Source organism: Entelurus aequoreus, linkage group LG02 (genome assembly GCF_033978785.1).
Source record: "Entelurus aequoreus isolate RoL-2023_Sb linkage group LG02, RoL_Eaeq_v1.1, whole genome shotgun sequence".
Taxonomy (NCBI): Eukaryota; Metazoa; Chordata; class Actinopteri; order Syngnathiformes; family Syngnathidae; genus Entelurus; species Entelurus aequoreus.
In genome coordinates, this window is record NC_084732.1 from 46,349,150 (window position 1) to 46,366,744 (window position 17,595).

General features: G+C 39.6%; 1 protein-coding gene across 6 annotated transcripts in view; it reads left to right on the forward strand.

The window, feature by feature from the left end:
* Window positions 1-17,595, forward strand: part of rnf111 (ring finger protein 111) — a 97,949-nt gene that overhangs the window by 72,956 nt on the left and 7,398 nt on the right. For all 6 annotated transcript variants that reach the window (XM_062027777.1, XM_062027794.1, XM_062027784.1 and 3 more), the window contains 3 exons: window positions 1,310-1,435; window positions 1,528-1,645; window positions 3,699-3,779. In XM_062027777.1, coding sequence (XP_061883761.1) covers window positions 1,310-1,435; window positions 1,528-1,645; window positions 3,699-3,779 — 325 coding nt within the window. The remainder of the gene's footprint in view (window positions 1-1,309; window positions 1,436-1,527; window positions 1,646-3,698; window positions 3,780-17,595) is intronic.

A 17,595-nucleotide genomic window follows, 5' to 3' on the forward strand; every position in this document is an offset into this window, starting at 1 on the left:
ATCTACGTACGTTTCCATGCACTAAATTAGTCTGATTTCTCAAACAGTTAGGTTTTTGTATTTTCACAAAATAGAAATAGTACGTCTCTAATGGCTATGGTGATGTTGAATAGGAGACAGCATCAAGAAATGATCTTAAATTGGGCTATGAACATGACGCTACTACCAAGAAGGTCTCGGACCAGATGCAGGTCCAAAGCAAAGAAAGACCGGAGGGAGAGAGTTTTTTCGGAAGGAGAATTGTTGAAACAAAACTTTTGAATGTCTCTGAGTTTATTCATAATGCTTTAGGGATTGATGGAAGGAGTTTTAAATGCAAAGGAAAAGACCGTTCGTGTTGCTGCTGATACAGTTCCAGATGAAGGTTGCTATTGTTCTGGATTATCTTGCCAGTTGTGTGGAATACAGAGTTATTTATCTGTTTGGAGTTCACAAATGCAGCATGAAGAGGTTTGTGTATGTTTTATTATTCACCTCTGTTATTCCTGCTTCATTCTCTTTCCTCTCATTCGTGTTTGGTTCGAGAGTCTGAATTAAGCCGGCATTCTACATTTCCGTAGCTACCTTCTTAAGTAAATCTCAGTTTAATTTTTTCTATTATCTGTGCACTTCAATTTTTTGATCTTTTAATTTGTGAAGCAAATAAACAGTCATTTCAAATGTTGCTTATGTTTTTTTAATAGTATCCGCGTTGAGACTGGCGCATGTACGATACAAAGGGTCCCCTTTGGCGGCACACACCCACTCGAGATCTGGTTTCCAATCGCAAAATCCAAGTGTGCAAGTCCAACTTTTCAAAAACCAAACACATTCGGATTAAGGTGTTTCCATGGTTGTAGGGCGCTTATTTAGAGCCGAACTATTTGAGAAATCAGACTTATTTAGTGCATGGACACATACTGACTTTTTAGTTTCTTAGTTAGCAGATGACTTCATAGTTAATAGAGGATGATCATCCAGCTGCACATTTATGCATATCCTCACCAAAATTGAAAGGGTATTTCCTTGACACATATACAACCCCTCTATTGACATTTGGTAATATTTGCATATTGTATCTGCCGTACTATTTAATGAATGTTGTAAAACAGATGAGTAAACAACAAAGGTAGTAAAATTTTATATATATATGTATATATATATATATATATATATATATATATATATATATATATATATATATATATATATATATATATATATATATATATGTATATATATATATTTATATATATATATAACATTCATTTTTATAAATTGTAATTGGTATGACAATAATGCTGATGAATCCTTATTAACATCTTTGCAGACGAGCACACGAGCGTCCTCCTCCTCACCCTCACAGAATGCACCCCAATTACGGCCATGGGCACCACATCCATGTGCCACAAACTATGTCTTCCCACCCTCGGCAACCTGAGCAAAGAACAGCATGGTCAGTCTGATAGTCTCTATAAGTCATAAATAAGATATATATGGTTTTATTTCCATGTCCACTGTAATGACCTTGACTGTGTGTTTAAACAGGGAGCTCGGCATCGAGGCTGGAGTGACCGTAGCGTCTTACCCTTCAGGGCACCTGCACTCCCACTTGCACCACTACCACCCCACCTCCAGACTGCACCACTTCCCCATCCCCTTCATGGTAACAACATCTGAGCACAGTAGAATTTTCATTTGCATAAATATGACTCCCTGTTAATTGAATTGTGTCTAAGATATGTTTTTCCTAACATCACTTATTTCAAGGATGGTGTGGCGGAGCTGTTGAATTATGCATAAGCAATTCATTGTAGCTCATCAGGCATTTACAGAACATACTCAATAAGTCAAGAAACCTTGAGAGAAATCTATGCAATAAAATAGGGGACGGTTTCATGATCTTATCATTTTATTTTGGACACCCTCAAGCATCTGCTTACTTTTTATACAGGTAAAAGCCAGTAAATTAGAATATTTTGAAAAACTTGATTTATTTCAGTAATTGCATTCAAAAGGTGTAACTTGTACATTATATTTATTCATTGCACACAGACTGATGCATTCAAATGTTTATTTCATTTAATTTTGATGATTTGAAGTGGCAACAAATGAAAATCCAAAATTCCGTGTGTCACAAAATTAGAATATTACTTAAGGCTAATACAAAAAAGGGATTTTTAGAAATGTTGGCCAACTGAAAAGTATGAAAATGAAAAATATGAGCATGTACAATACTCAATACTTGGTTGGAGCTCCTTTTGCCTCAATTACTGCGTTAATGCGGCGTGGCATGGAGTCGATGAGTTTCTGGCACTGCTCAGGTGTTATGAGAGCCCAGGTTGCTCTGATAGTGGCCTTCAACTCTTCTGCGTTTTTGGGTCTGGCATTCTGCATCTTCCTTTTCACAATACCCCACAGATTTTCTATGGGGCTAAGGTCAGGGGAGTTGGCGGGCCAATTTAGAACAGAAATACCATGGTCCGTAAACCAGGCACAGGTAGATTTTGCGCTGTGTGCAGGCGCCAAGTCCTGTTGGAACTTGAAATCTCCATCTCCATAGAGCAGGTCAGCAGCAGGAAGCATGAAGTGCTCTAAAACTTGCTGGTAGACTGCTGCGTTGACCCTGGATCTCAGGAAACAGAGTGGACCGACACCAGCAGATGACATGGCACCCCAAACCATCACTGATGGTGGAAACTTTACACTAGACTTCAGGCAACGTGGATCCTGTGCCTCTCCTGTCTTCCTCCAGACTCTGGGACCTCGATTTCCAAAGGAAATGCAAAATTTGCTTTCGTCAGAAAACATGACTTTGGACCACTCAGCAGCAGTCCAGCTCTTTTTTTCCTTAGCCCAGGTGAGACGCTTTTCGCGCTGTTTCTTGGTCAACAGTGGCTTCACACGAGGTATGCGGCAGTTGAAACCCATGTCTTTCAAGCGTCTCTTGGTGGTGGATCTTGAAGCACTGACTCCAGCAGCTGTCCACTCCTTCTGAATCTCCCCCACATTTTTGAATGTTTTTTTTTTTCGCAATCTTGACCAGGGCGCGGTGATCCCTATCGCTTGTACACTTTTTCTGACCACAGTTTTTCCTTCCCTTTGCCTCTCCATTAATGTGTTTGGACACAGAGCTCTGAGAACAGCCCGCCTCTTCAGCAATAACCTTTTGTGTCTTTCCCTCCTTGTGCAATGTGTCGATGGTTGCCTTTTGGACAGCTGTCAAATCTGAAGTCTTCCCCATGTTTGTGTAGGCTTCAGAACTGGACTTAGAGACCATTTAAAGCCCTTTGCAGGTGTTTTGAGTTAATCAGCTGATTAGTTTGTGGCACCAGGTGTCTTCAAAATGTAACCCTTACACAATATTCTAATTTTGTGACACACGGAATTTTGGATTTTCATTTGTTGCCACTTCAAATCATCAAAATTAAATGAAATAAACATTTGAATGCATCAGTCTGTGTGCAATGAATAAATATAATGTACAAGTTACACCTTTTGAATGCAATTACTGAAATAAATCAAGTTTTTCAAAATATTCTAATTTACTGGCTTTTACCTGTATTACAATTGAATTACATGATCATACAGATTTAATGAATACGAAATGTATTTTGATTACTGCTTCTATTTCTATATGTTGAATTAAGATATGTATCGGTGTATGACTAATTGATTGCATGACTCAGCGTGCATGTCTTTCATTTATTTCCTGACAGCACACTGGCATATCTGAAGTCACCTACCCGCACATTCGCTACATCTCATCTAGAATGACCGGCTTTGGAAGAACCTATGAGGTGAGCACTGTTTCTCTCTGAAAATCCAATAGGAAACTCTTCTAAGGAATAGATGGCTTTATTTGGGCAGAGGTAGACTACTTATTGCATATTGTTGTCCAGTACATCATTTGACTGACTAAAGACTACAGCCCCAAAGGTCCTACAAAGCTTGCATTTTACTCACTCAGTGGGTTCTCAATAGAGGACTTGAAGGTGGAGCCCTAAAACTGCCTTGTTTAATGGAACATGCAATGAAATGTTATTTACTGTTACATTTAGTATGTACGAAAACCAACAATGCCAAATACATAGGGATGTACCAATCGATCGGTAGCAGCCAAATTGCGTGAAAAAGAACATGATCACCATTGCAGATTGCTGCCTTTTAATGCCGATCACAAACGCATATCTTCTCCCGCTGATAAGAGGCTAGCAGCTAATTACAGTATGTGTCTCTATACACAGTGTAGCTGCTCCCCAAGCTAATAATAATCACCTCTAATACGACAAATATACCCCATTTCTTAGTATCTTAAGTATCATTATCACGTATTATTATCACTTAAGGACGAGGGTAAACATGTTGCACACCAGGAGCAGGCATGCTTATAGCTAAGCTAAAGCTAAGCTAGCTTTAAACAACACCAAGAAATAAGTGTTTGGTAAACTTTAAGCTGCCCAGATGGAACAGAGTTGCAGCAAAAAGTAACATTATTAACAGGAAATGAACAAGTAGATTAATATGAGTCTAGAGAGAGGATAATATAACAAATGTTGGTGTGTCAGCAATGTCAGTCGGTACACGACACACAAGATAAAAGCAGCTCAATCCATAAATTGGTGGTGTCAACACTATTGGTGGTGTCTGTATATGATTTAAACTAGAATGCTTGGATAAATATTTAAATCTTTTTTTGTTTTTGGTAATGTTTATAAACTCTGAATAATTCCCTAGACACAGGAGTGAAGTGAAGTGAAGTGAATTACATTTATATAGCGCTTTTTCTCAAGTGACTCAAAGCGCTTTACATAGTGAAACCCAATATCTAAGTTACATTCAAACCAGTGTGGGTGGCACTGGGAGCAGGTGGGTAAAGTGTCTTGCCCAAGGACACAACGGCAGTGACTAGGATGGCGGAAGCGGGGATCGAACCTGCAACCCTCAAGTTGCTGGCACGGCCGCTCTACCAACCGAGCTATACCGCCCCACAGAGTACAGGGATATTCAACTAAACTCTCCTAGGGGCCACTTTTCTAGAAAGCTAAGGACAGAGGGCAGGACAACGTGCCAGACGCCATCGAATGTGAGCATTTGCCCACTCAAGTCTGTTACGACGACGATCTGCAGTCAGGTTGAGACCCCGATGTGGACGACAAGCATGCAGATTAGCTTCCCTGAGACGGTTTATCACAGTTTGTGCAGAAATTATTTGGTTATGAAAACCAATTGTTGCAGCAGCTGTCGGGGTGGCTGGTCTCAGACGATCATGAAGGTGCACCAGCTGGATGTAGAGGTCCTGGGCTGCTGTGGTTACATGTGGTCTGCGGTTGTGAGGCCTGTTGGACGTACTGCCAAATTCTCTGAAACACCTTTGGAGACAGTTTATGGTAGAGAAATGAACATTCAATTCACGGGCAACAGCTCTGGTGGACATTCCTGCAGTCAGCATGCCAACTGCACGCTTCCTCAAAACTTGCGACGTCTGTGGCATTGTGCTGTGTGATAAAACAGCACATTTCATAGTGGCAGTTTATTGTTGGTAACTTAAGGCACACCTGTGCAATAATCATGCTGTTTGATCAGCATTTTAATATACCACACCTGTGAGGTGGAATAGATTATTTTGGCAATGAAGAAATGCTCACTAACACAGATTTAGACAGATTTATGAACACTATTTGAGAGGAATAAGTATTTTATGAATATAGTAAAAGTTTTAAATCTTTGAGTTCAACTCATGAAAAATGGGAGATAAAACTAGTGTTGCGTTTATATTTTGTTAAGTATAGTAACATTATCACTAATACTTTTGGATGGCTTTTTATTGGATTTTATGGGCAGAATAAAGGACCTCCCTTTGGCTCGGCTGTAAGCGGTCTTTTATGTACGTTTTATTTACTAATTTGAATGCATTGGGGGGAAAAAATACATCTGTCGTCATGTCTTTCATAATGATTGTGAACGATAGGCAAACTTCCAAAAAAGTGCAGTTCCCCTTTAACCTTTTTTATGTCAAGGCCCAATTTTTCCTCTACAGAGGGGCTTGGAACCCACTTAAACATTAACACTGAATTAGTAATCTTACTCTTGATTTTAATTACAATCAATTATATTCAACCTACTTACAGTATACAACTTTTCCAAATGATATGAAACCATGTGTTGATTACAAATATTATTTATTCAACACATAAACCTGATGCTTAGGTCAGGCTGATTAGAAAAATAAGAACTAACCAAACCTATTGCCACATTTCTTTTAACAGTAAACCTTGCTTGCCTCACCATCAGCAGCTGTTAGACTAGCGCAGGGGTCGGCAACCCTCGGCTCCGGAGCCGCATGCGGCTCTTTGACCACTCTGATGCGGCTCAGCTGCATACCTGCCGACCCCCCGATTTTCCCAGGAGACTTGTGGATCTCAGTGCCTCTCTAAGAAATCTCCAAGGGCAATTATAATCCTATTTTCACTCTAATTACTAAATAAAGGGTCTAGATTATACACCCCCGCTACCACCAAACCCCCCCACACATCAACCCTCCCCCCCTCCGTGCGTCGTTTGAGCGGAAGAGTTAGGGCTGCATGGGATTCTGGGTATTTGTTGTGTTGTGTTTATGTTGTGTTACAGTGCAGATGTTCTCCAGAAATGTGTTTGTCATTCTTTTTTGGTGTGGGTTCAAAGTGTGGCGCATATTTGTAACGTAACAGTGTTAAAGTTGTTTTTGTACGGCTACCGTCAGTGTAAGCTGTGTGGCTGTTGAAGTAGTACGCCTTGCTGTCACTTACGTGAGCAAGCTGAAGCTGCATCCTACATATGGTCGAGCAGGTACACTGTTTGGGCAGACTGTAGAGGGCGCCAAAAGCAGTGCCATCACGCCCTGATATTCGGGAGTCTCCCGGAAATAATGAGAGGATTGGCAAGTATGACGCTATCAAGCGGCATTCATTCAAAACTCGCGGGCCGCACTAACATCAAATTTCCATATTAAGGTGCGTGCCGGTGCGTGTGTCTGAGACCCCTGGTTAACATAGCACAAAGCAATTTAAGCTTTGTATGCGGTGTTTTTCATTTTAAATTAAAACATTTTTTTTGTGGCTCCCATTATTTTCTTTAATTTGTGAAACTTGCCAAAATGGCTCTTTGAGTGGTAAAGGTTGCCGACCCCTGGACTAGCCCTATTGTGGTGAATCACTTCTGAGCCATCATAAATGAATCGAATCTTTAGTGGACGTGTGAAAGTAAACAATGTGATAAAGAACGTTTTACAACAATCAATCTAGGAATCTAGATATCTGGTCAGGACACTCTTCACTCTTTTGCCTTCACCTTCATTGTCCATTCTTGCAATCCTGCCTGTGCTTGGAGGCTGAAATTGGTGGTCGTACTTGACGGTCGCAACCACTGACCAGCGGCTCCTACATGGCTTTACGTAGTTATGGAGTACAAAAATAGACGTTGAGTAATCGCTCGACATACATCGCGGACAATAACTGATACAATCTGCTTTGCCAGTCAAAATGTATTCGCTGTTTTCCGAAGTCTTCTCTCGTCGGCCAGGCAATACAAAGTACACGCTACCTTTTTTTATCACATCCACGGGAGCCCACATTCTCGTTGTCACCCCTTCGACAAATAGACAACGTTTTTCGCTAAGTAGAATCACAGCTGACCTGGACATTCAAAAGTTCTCTTGCCATTCCTCTGGCACAACACACTCGTTGACAAACATATCCCACCAGGTTGCCGTTCTTCCAGGCCTTATCCAAAATCGTTGCTCAACATTGCTATGTTGCCGTCTGAGATGTGGTGTATCCGAAATAGCTACAATCGCGCGTTTCCTTCTCTTAAGGGTATTCATGTGTGATTTCTACAAGCGCCTGTACATGTAGAAGAAGGAGAAACACGGGCATGTCTGGATGATTCGCCTCTATCTTTGTAGTATTTACATCTGAATGGAAACCGATTGTTGTGAAGCTGGCTGTGGTGCGTTGTTTCTGACGTCACTTCCCCTCCGAACTCAATTTATAAACAATGAGTCCATACCGACGTAAGAGCCGGAGATTCAAGAAATAGATGGCGCACTTACCCGTGTAAAACAATTCCCAAGAAGGGGAACCTTAAAAGATGGGTTAGTGTGGGTGACATGGGTTTTAGGCTAAATGGTTATTTGTTTAAGGAGTTATCCGGCTTAATATAGACATGGCCTAAAAGAGTAGTTTTGAATTTTGTTTAGTTATTGTGACTATTAATTTTGTTTTGCAACAAGTGTATGTCATTAAGGAGAATAAGGACCGAATTTAAGTATGTGGATATTGTTTAACTGCCAATGAACACCCTTGTTGGATAAGATGGTGATGAAGGAAGAGAAAAGCCACACTGATGCCACCCTCATACTTTGCTACGGGTTCTTGCTTTAATTCAATAGTGTTTCTCACCTTCTTTATCAAAGCGCTGACATTCACTGCTTTCCGTGGTCCCATGGTGGCTGATTTAGCAGGAATACAAAAACCAAGGTACAACCGAATTTGATACGCACAAACATTTGCTCAACATCCTTCATGAAGGTTTCATGTGCTAAATGCTAGTTTAAAAAATGTATACACATTGGCTAGGCCTGATGCTCATAGGTAAGATTCTTGACATTTAAACACACAAGCCAACTGTATTGAGTAACTGCAGCCTGCTGATTCACATTTTGAGTGTGTCAACATGTGAAAGCAGCCATGTGACAGTCAGTCCAGTAGCTGAAAACATTAATTCCCAAGACACCAGAGTCACTGCAATGCAGAGTTATTGACTCCTTGTTTGTTTCGGCAACATGTGTAGGCAGTTGAATGCTAGCACAAGGGGAAATATATATATAATGCCGAAAGATAGTGTTTACAAAACTGCGTTAGCTTAATAATTTACTGTTCAACTAGTGAATGGCAAGTGTAATAATCAGAACAAAAATGTTTGTAACTCTGTTTTTATTGTTTGAGGTTTTTTTAATAGACAGATACACAATGACCAACTGAAAAAGCAGAAGTCCAATGCGTGACCTTTGTCCTTCATTTGCTGCTTGTCGCTGTAAACTTAAAAGAAAGAGAATATCACATGACCTCAATGCTTAATCCAAACAAGTGACGACCACACAAACTGGGAGAACACCGAGATACGTATGTCCCCCGGGAAAACTGGATGGATGGAAAGTATATGTTGATTATGTGACGTAAAACATATGGTAGTGAGGGCTAAATGTCGCCTCAGTTAGTGTATGGCACACTTACTACCTGTATCAACACTGCACTGATACTGTGTTGGTGTTTCATAATGGTCATCCGACATCTGCTGGATTAAAAAAAGGCCACATTTGCAAATAAATTAATAGTTCGTATTGTGAGATTACTATCAGCTGCTGCAATAGTAATAGCTTCTCTTCCTGTGGTCTAAAATTTCAAAAATGCTTTGATACATGTACAGCATTAGGCAAAGGGAATGCATACATTTGATACATGACAGTAACACCACATTAAAAATAAAAAAACAGCTCCACATTAATTACTTAAAATAAGATTACACCATAGCCAGAAAAGTACAATTGTCGACAGAAAAGTCCAAGCGCTAACAAAAAAGGTACTTTTTATTTGCATGCAATCAAGTTAGAAACCAAAAATACTCCAAAAAGAAAACAAAATAGTTAAAAAGTTACTGAATTAACTCTCATAATCCAAAATTTTACAAATTAATTGCTGCGCAGAAAGGAATATGGCATTTTTAACTCTGGTCAAAGAGCCAAATAGTAGACAGGAAATTATCAACATTTACCCTATTTGGTGCGATAATGTCTAAGTGACACTTAAGAATTGTTCATTTTTCTTAATTCCATTTAGGTTAATGATGAATTCAATGGAAACAACTTTATTTGTCCCTGGGAGCAATAGAGCAACAAATATAGTACCGCACACATTTAGCAGCTGTAAACATAGACTATAAAAACACAAATAGCAAACAAATAGTGAATAGTTACACATTATATAAAGCTCATGTTAAAAAATGCTGAAATACTTAATCATGAAAACAGTACTACTAGAGGAATAAAATTAAGAAAGAAATACAACTACTGAAACTAATGCTGAGGTACTAAAACTTTTTCCAGTGTAAAGAATCTGGCCCTGGGTTCAGCAATAGAGTGAAGACATAAACTGATGTCAAACGCGACACTTTATTTAGTATGAGCTGCCCAAAGAAAGCTCTTCCTGATGAACAGTTTGGCTTGTACAGTTAAATAAAACAGCAACTGTATCGGTCACATGTGTTTTTATTTTATGAATACGTACATTGAGACTCACAGTATTTACACTCCTTGTGTTTAATGAGGCATCAATGCTTTAGTATCATTTGACCAATCACTAGCATATAGTATTTCTGTGCACTCTGATCTGTGCACATTTCTGCTCCAAGTTTTATTCTTCTTCTGGAGTTGTATCAAGCAGCCTATCATGCACTTTCAAAAATACACTCATCCACACACTTAAATGCCATTTGTCCTGAGATTTTTGTACATTTTCACTCAAACACAATAATGGAAGAGATCAGGTATGTATGCTGCAGATTCTGCTACCGATCATCCATGAGTGGATCGACCAATAACAATACATTGTTCTTCTCTTTTATTACAAAACCCAAAACCAGTGAAGTTGGCATGTTGTGTAAATCGTAAATAAAAACAGAATACAATGATTTGCAAATACTTTTGAACTTATATTCAATTGAATACACTGCAAAGACAAGATATTTATTGTTCGAACTGAGAAAATGTTTTTTTTTTGCAAATAGTCATTAACTTAGAATTTAATGGCAGCAACACATTGCAAAAAAGTTGGCAAAGGGGCATTTTTACCACTGTTACATCGCCTTTCCTTTTAACAACACTCAGTAGACGTTTGGGAACTGAGGAGAACAATTTTCTCTTTGGTCCAGAGGACACAACGTCCGCAGTTTCCAAAAACTATTTGAAATATGGACTCGTCAGACCACAGAACACTTTTCTATGAGCGTTTCTGGGTGTTGTTCATAAATGTCTTTCACTTTGCGTAGTACAGTTTTAACTTGCACTTACAGATGTAGCAACAAACTGTAGTTACTGACAGTGGTTTTCTGAAGTGTTCCTGAGCCCATGTGGTGATATCCTTTACACACTGATGTCGGTTTTTGATGCAGTACCACCTGAGGGATCAAAGGTCACGCGCATTCAATGTTGGTTTTTGGCTTTGCTGCTTACGTGCAGTGATTTCTCCAGATCCTCTTAACCTTTTGATATTACGGACAGTAGATGGTGAAATCCCTAAATTCCTTGCAATAGCTTGTTGAGAAATGTTGTTCTTAAACTGTTCGACAATTTGCTCACGCATTTGTTCACAAAGTGGTGACTCTCGCTCCATTCTTGTTTGTGAATGACCAAGCATTTCATGAAAGCTGCTTTTATACTAATCTAATAATCATGGCACCCACCTGTTCCCAATTAGCCTGTTCACCTGTGGGACGTTCCAAATAAGTGTTTGATGAGCATTCCTTAACTTTCTCAGTCTTTTTTTCCACTTGTCAGCTTTTTTGAAACATGTTGCAGACATCAAATTCCAAATGAGCTAATATTTGCAAAAAATAACAAAGTTTACCAGTTCGAACATTAAGTATCCTGTCTTTGGGGCGGTATAGCTCGGTTGGTAGAGTGGCCGTGCCAGCAACTTGAGGGTTCCAGGTTCAATCCCCGCTCCCACCATCCTAGTCACTGCCGTTGTGTCCTTGGGCAAGACACTTTACCCACCTGCTCCCAGTGCCACCCACACTGGTTTAAATGTAACTTAGATATTGGGTTTCACAATGTAAAGCGCTTTGAGTCATTTGAGAAAAGCGCTATATAAATGTAATTCACTTCACTTCACTTCACTTCACTTTGCAGTGTATTGAATTGACTATACAGTATAGGCCAAAAGTTTGGACACACCTTCTCATGTCAATGCGTTTTCTTTATTTTCATGACTATTTACATTGTAGATTATCACTGAAGGCATCAAAACTATGATACCTGTGAAGTGAAAACCATTTGAATCAAACTTGAAGCTCTTCGAGAGAATGCTGAAAGTGTGCAAAGTAAGTAATCAGAGCAAAGGGTGGCTATTTTGAAGAAATTAGAATATAAAACATACATCCATCCATCCATTTTCTACCGCTTATTCCCTTCGGGGTCATGTTTTCAGTTATTTCACCTTTTTTTGTTAAGTACATAATTCCACATGTGTTCATTCATAGTTTTGATGCCTTCAGTGACAATCTAAAACAGGGGTCCCCAAACTACTATTATTTTTTTAAGTCTGTCCTTTCTAATCCATTTTCTACAACTTGTTACCCTCTGTGTCTCCTAGCCGCTCAGGCAAAACATAGTGACATCACTGCGCTCAGTATATATATATATATATATATATATATATATATACACCGTAATTTCCGGACTATAAGCCGCACCTGACTATAAGCCGCACCAGCTAAATTAAGGGGAAAATACAGATTGCTCCATATATAAGCCGCACCCGACTATAAGCCGCAGGGTTTTGATGTGTAATTACTGTAGTATATATGGGTTCCTGCTACCACGGAGGGGATTGTCGGGACAGAGATGACTGTTTGGGAACGCAAAGCGTCCCATTTATTAACAATAAATCTTTAAATTATTCAATCAAACTTTCACATCTTTGACATGGCGAACAGCATTCGTGCAGAGTACAAATAATACAACGGTGCAAAGTAATACAAAGTGCTCGCCTGTACGTTATCAAAATAACCAGCCTACCGGTATATGAAAAGTCAGTCTTTAATCATTGTGTCATCGTCTTCCTCCTGCGTACTAAAACCACCGAAATCCTCTTCGTCTGTGTCGGAGAAGAACAGGCCGTAAATAAGCCGCACCCTTGTATAAGCCGCAGGGACCAGAACGAGGGGAAAAAGTAGCGGCTTATAGTCCGGAAATTACGGTATATATATATATATATATATATATATATATATATATATATATATATATATATATATATATATATATATATATATATATATATATATATATATATATATATATATATATATATATATATAACACACACACACACCTACACACAGAGCCCGGGCCCCGGACACATTTTTTTAACCCAATGCGGTGCCCGAGTCAAAGAGTTTGGGTACCCCTGATCTACAATAGTCATGAAAATAAAGAAAACGCATTGAATCAGAAGGTGTGTCCAATCTTTTGGCCTGGTACTGTAGGTTGAAAAGTATTTGCACGTCATTGTATTCTGTTTTTATTTACGATTTACACATCATGCCAACAGGCAGTACGGTGGAAGAGGGGTTAGTGCGTCTGCCTCACAATTTCGAAGATCCTGGGTTCCATCCTGCGCTCGGGATCTTTCTGTGTGGAGTTTGCATGTTCTCCCCGTGATTGGCAACACTAAATTGGCCCTAGTGTGTGAATGTGAGTGTGAATGTTGTCTATGTGTTGGCCCTGTGATGAGGTGGCGACTTGTCCAGGGTGTACCCTGCCTTCCGCCCGATTGTAGCTGAGATAGGCTCCAGCAACCCCCGCGACCCCGAAAGGGATAAGCGGTAGAAAATGGATGGATGGACATCATGCCAACTTCACTGGTTTTGGGTTTTGTACATACAAACACAAAGCCAAGAGTACACACTAACTAAACAAAAGTAAATCATACATTTAAATCCTTTTTGCCCTCAAAGTCCTCCCATGTCCAATGAATAATTTTCTGAATTTCTAAACATTAACAAAAGAAACAACATAAATAATTTTGAGAAAATAAAAATATCGATCTAATCACTCTAATATTGATCATATAATTAATGTCGACACCACCAATTTATGGTTTGTTTCGTCCTCTTACGTGTCGTGCACTGAGTGTGACAATGCTGACATACCAACAGTTATTAGGGATCGACAGATTATCAACGCCGATATTTGGCAAATTTACGTATATCTATATCAATATATTATTTTATCGGAAACTACCTTTTTTTTTTACAACAGAAATAGAAACACGACTGGCCCGACATTTCCTAAAATTAATGTTAAACAACTTAAAGGCCTACTGAAAAGATTTTTTTAAATTTAAACGGGGATAGCAGATCCATTCTATGTGTCATACTTGATCATTTCGCGATATTGCCATATTTTTGCTGAAAGGATTTAGTAGAGAACATCGACGATAAAGTTCGCAACTTTTGGTCGCTGATAAAAAAAAGCCTTGCCTGTACCGGAAGTAGCGTGACGTCGCAGGTTGAAAGGCTCCTCACATTTCCCCATTGTTTACACCAGCAGCGAGAGCGATTCGGACCGAGAAAGCGACGATTACCCCATTCATTTGAGCGAGGATGAAAGATTTGTGGATGAGGAACATGAGAGTAAAGGACTAGAGTGCAGTGCAGGACGTATCTTTTTTCGCTCTGACCGTAACTTAGGTAAAAGGGCTCATTGGATTCCACACTTTCTCTTTTTTCTATTGTGGATCACGGATTTGTATTTTAAACCACCTCGGATACTATATCCTCTTGAAAATGAGAGTCGAGAACGCGAAATGGACATTCACAGTGACTTTTATCTCCACGACAATACATCGGCGAAGCACTTTAGCTACGAAGTTAACGTGATAGCATCGTGCTTAAATGCAGATAGAAACAAAAGAAATAAGCCCCTCGACTGGAAGGATAGGCAGAAGATCAACAATACTACTATCAGGAGACACCGAACCAAACACTGGACCTGTAACCACACGGTTAATGCTGTGCCGCCTGTCGAAGCCTAGCAATGCTGTTGCTAACGACGCCATTGAAGCTAACTTAGCTACGTGACCTCGTCAGAGCTATGATAAAAACATTAGCGCTCCACCTACGCCAGCCCTCATCTGCTCATCAACACCCGTGCTCACCTGCGTTCCAGCGATCGACGGCGCGACAAAGGACTTCACCCGATCATCGATGCGGTCGGCGGCTAGCGTCGGATAGCGCATCTGCTATCCTCAAAGTCCTCCTGGTTGTGTTGCTGCAGCCAGCCGCTAGTACACCGATCCCACCTACAGCTTTCTTCTTTGCAGTCTCCATTGTTCATTAAACAAATTGCAAAAGATTCACCAACACAGATGTCCAGAATACTGTGGAATTTTGCGATGAAAACAGAGCTGTTTGTATTGGGATACAATGTGTCCGAATACTTCCGTTTCAACCATTGACGTCACGCGCAAACGTCATCATACATAGACGTTTTCAACCGGAAGTTTCGCGGGAAATTTAAAATTGCACTTTATAAATTAACCCGGCCGTATTGGCATGTGTTGCAATGTTAAGAGTTCATCATTGATATGTGATGGCACTGGTAATGACAAAAATAAATAAATAAATTGAGGAATAATTAACGAGTTGACAATAGATAATTTACCATACAAGGTTAAGGATTTCCCTTTCCATAATTACATAATTTTATACAGCTTTTTTAGTCAATTATTGTAATTTACTGAGCCTAGATCTTCCAGATTATCTAGGACAACAACACCAAGTATGTTAACTGGTCCATCTGTCCACAAAACAGGCACTTAGCATTCCATTCGAAAGGACGTTACCTTTAAATTTCCGATCCTTAATATTTAAAATGTATCATATTTAAGCTTAAACCCAGATTGCTGTGAAAAGATGTCCAAAAGATTAAGAAGGTTCTGTAAACAATGAGGATTGGGGCTGATAAAGCAGCTTGTATCGTCTGCATACATTATTTACTTTCAATATTATTATTACTGAGCCCTTCAATATTTGTATTCAATCTAACTTTAATCGCCAATATTTCCATAGCAATAATAAATAAGTATGGAGACAAAGGGCATCCTTGTTTTAGACCTCTTAATAGAGGTATTGTCCCAGAGATGTAGCCATTATTATTTATAATTCTACAGTTTGTTTTATTATATAGCGCCTTGATCCAGTGTAATAAGGAGTTGCCAAAATTGGAAAAAAACTAAGCTTTTACAAATAAAATCTAAGCTAATTTTGTCAAATGCCTTCTCCAGGTCGGCTACAAAATGAATCCTCTTTTATTTTCCATATTATAATTTTCTATAGTTTATAATAACTGTCTAATATTGTTTCCTATGTTTCTTCTTTATAGGAAACCTGATTGATCTTGGTGAATAATATTTGACAAAACAGACTTAAAGGCCTACTGAAATGCGATTTTCTTATTTAAACGGGGATAGCAGGTCCATTCTATGTGTCATACTTGATCATTTCGCGATATTGCCATATTTTTGCTGAAAGGATTTAGTAGAGAACATTGACAATAAAGTTTGCAACTTTTGGTCGCTGATAAAAAAGCCTTGCCTGTACCGGAAGTAGCGTGACGTCACAGGTTGTGGAGCTCCTCACATCTGCACATTGTTTACAATCATGGCCACCAGCAGCGAGAGCGATTCGGACAGAGAAAGCGACGATTTCTCCATTAATTTGAGCGAGGATGAAAGATTCGTGGATGAGGAAAGTGAGAGTGAATTCAGGACTAGAGAGCAATGGAAGCGATTCAGATAGGGAAGATGCTGTGAGAGGCGGGTGGGACCTGATATTCAGCTGGGAATGACTAAAACAGTAAATAAACACAATACTCTATTAGCCACAACACAACCAGGCTTATATTTAATATGCCACAAATTAATCCCGCATAACAAACACCTCCCCCCTCCCGTCCATATAACCCACCAATACAAATCAAACACCCGCACAACACACTCAATCCCACAGCCCAAAGTACCGTTCACCTCCGCAAAGTTCATACAGCACATATATTTCCCCAAAGTCCCCAAAGTTACGTACGTGACATGCACATAGCGGCACACACGTACGGGCAAGCGATCAAATGTTTGGAAGCCGCAGCTGCGTACGTACTCACGGTACCGCGTATCCAACTCAAAGTCCTCCTGGTAAGAGTCTCTGTTGTCCCAGTTCTCCACAGGCCAATGTTAAAGCTTGACTGTCATCTTTCGGGAATGTAAACAATGAAACACCGGCTACGTGTTTGTGTTGCTGCAGCCAGCCGCTAATACACCGCTTCCAACCTACAGCTTTCTTCTTTGCTGTCTACATTGTTCATTAAACAAATTGCAAAAGATTCACCAACACAGATGTCCAGAATACTGTGGAATTTTGTGATGAAAACAGACGACTTAATAGCTGGCCACAATGGTGACCCAAAATGTCCGCTACAATCCGTGACGTCACGCGCAAATGTTATCATACCGAGACGTTTTCAGCAGGATATTTCGCGGGAAATTTAAAATTGCACTTTACTAATCTAACCCGGCCGTATTGGCATGTGTTGCAATGTTAAGATTTCATCATTGATATATAAACTATCAGATGCGTGGTCGGTAGTAGTGGGTTTCAGTAGGCCTTTAAGGCGTGTACCCAAACATTTTGCCAGGATCTTAGCATCGTAACACTGAAGTGTTATTGGTCTCCAATTTTTTAGATAAACTGGGTCTTTATACAGGCCATTTATTTCCTGTTTCAATAACAAAGAAATAAGACCTT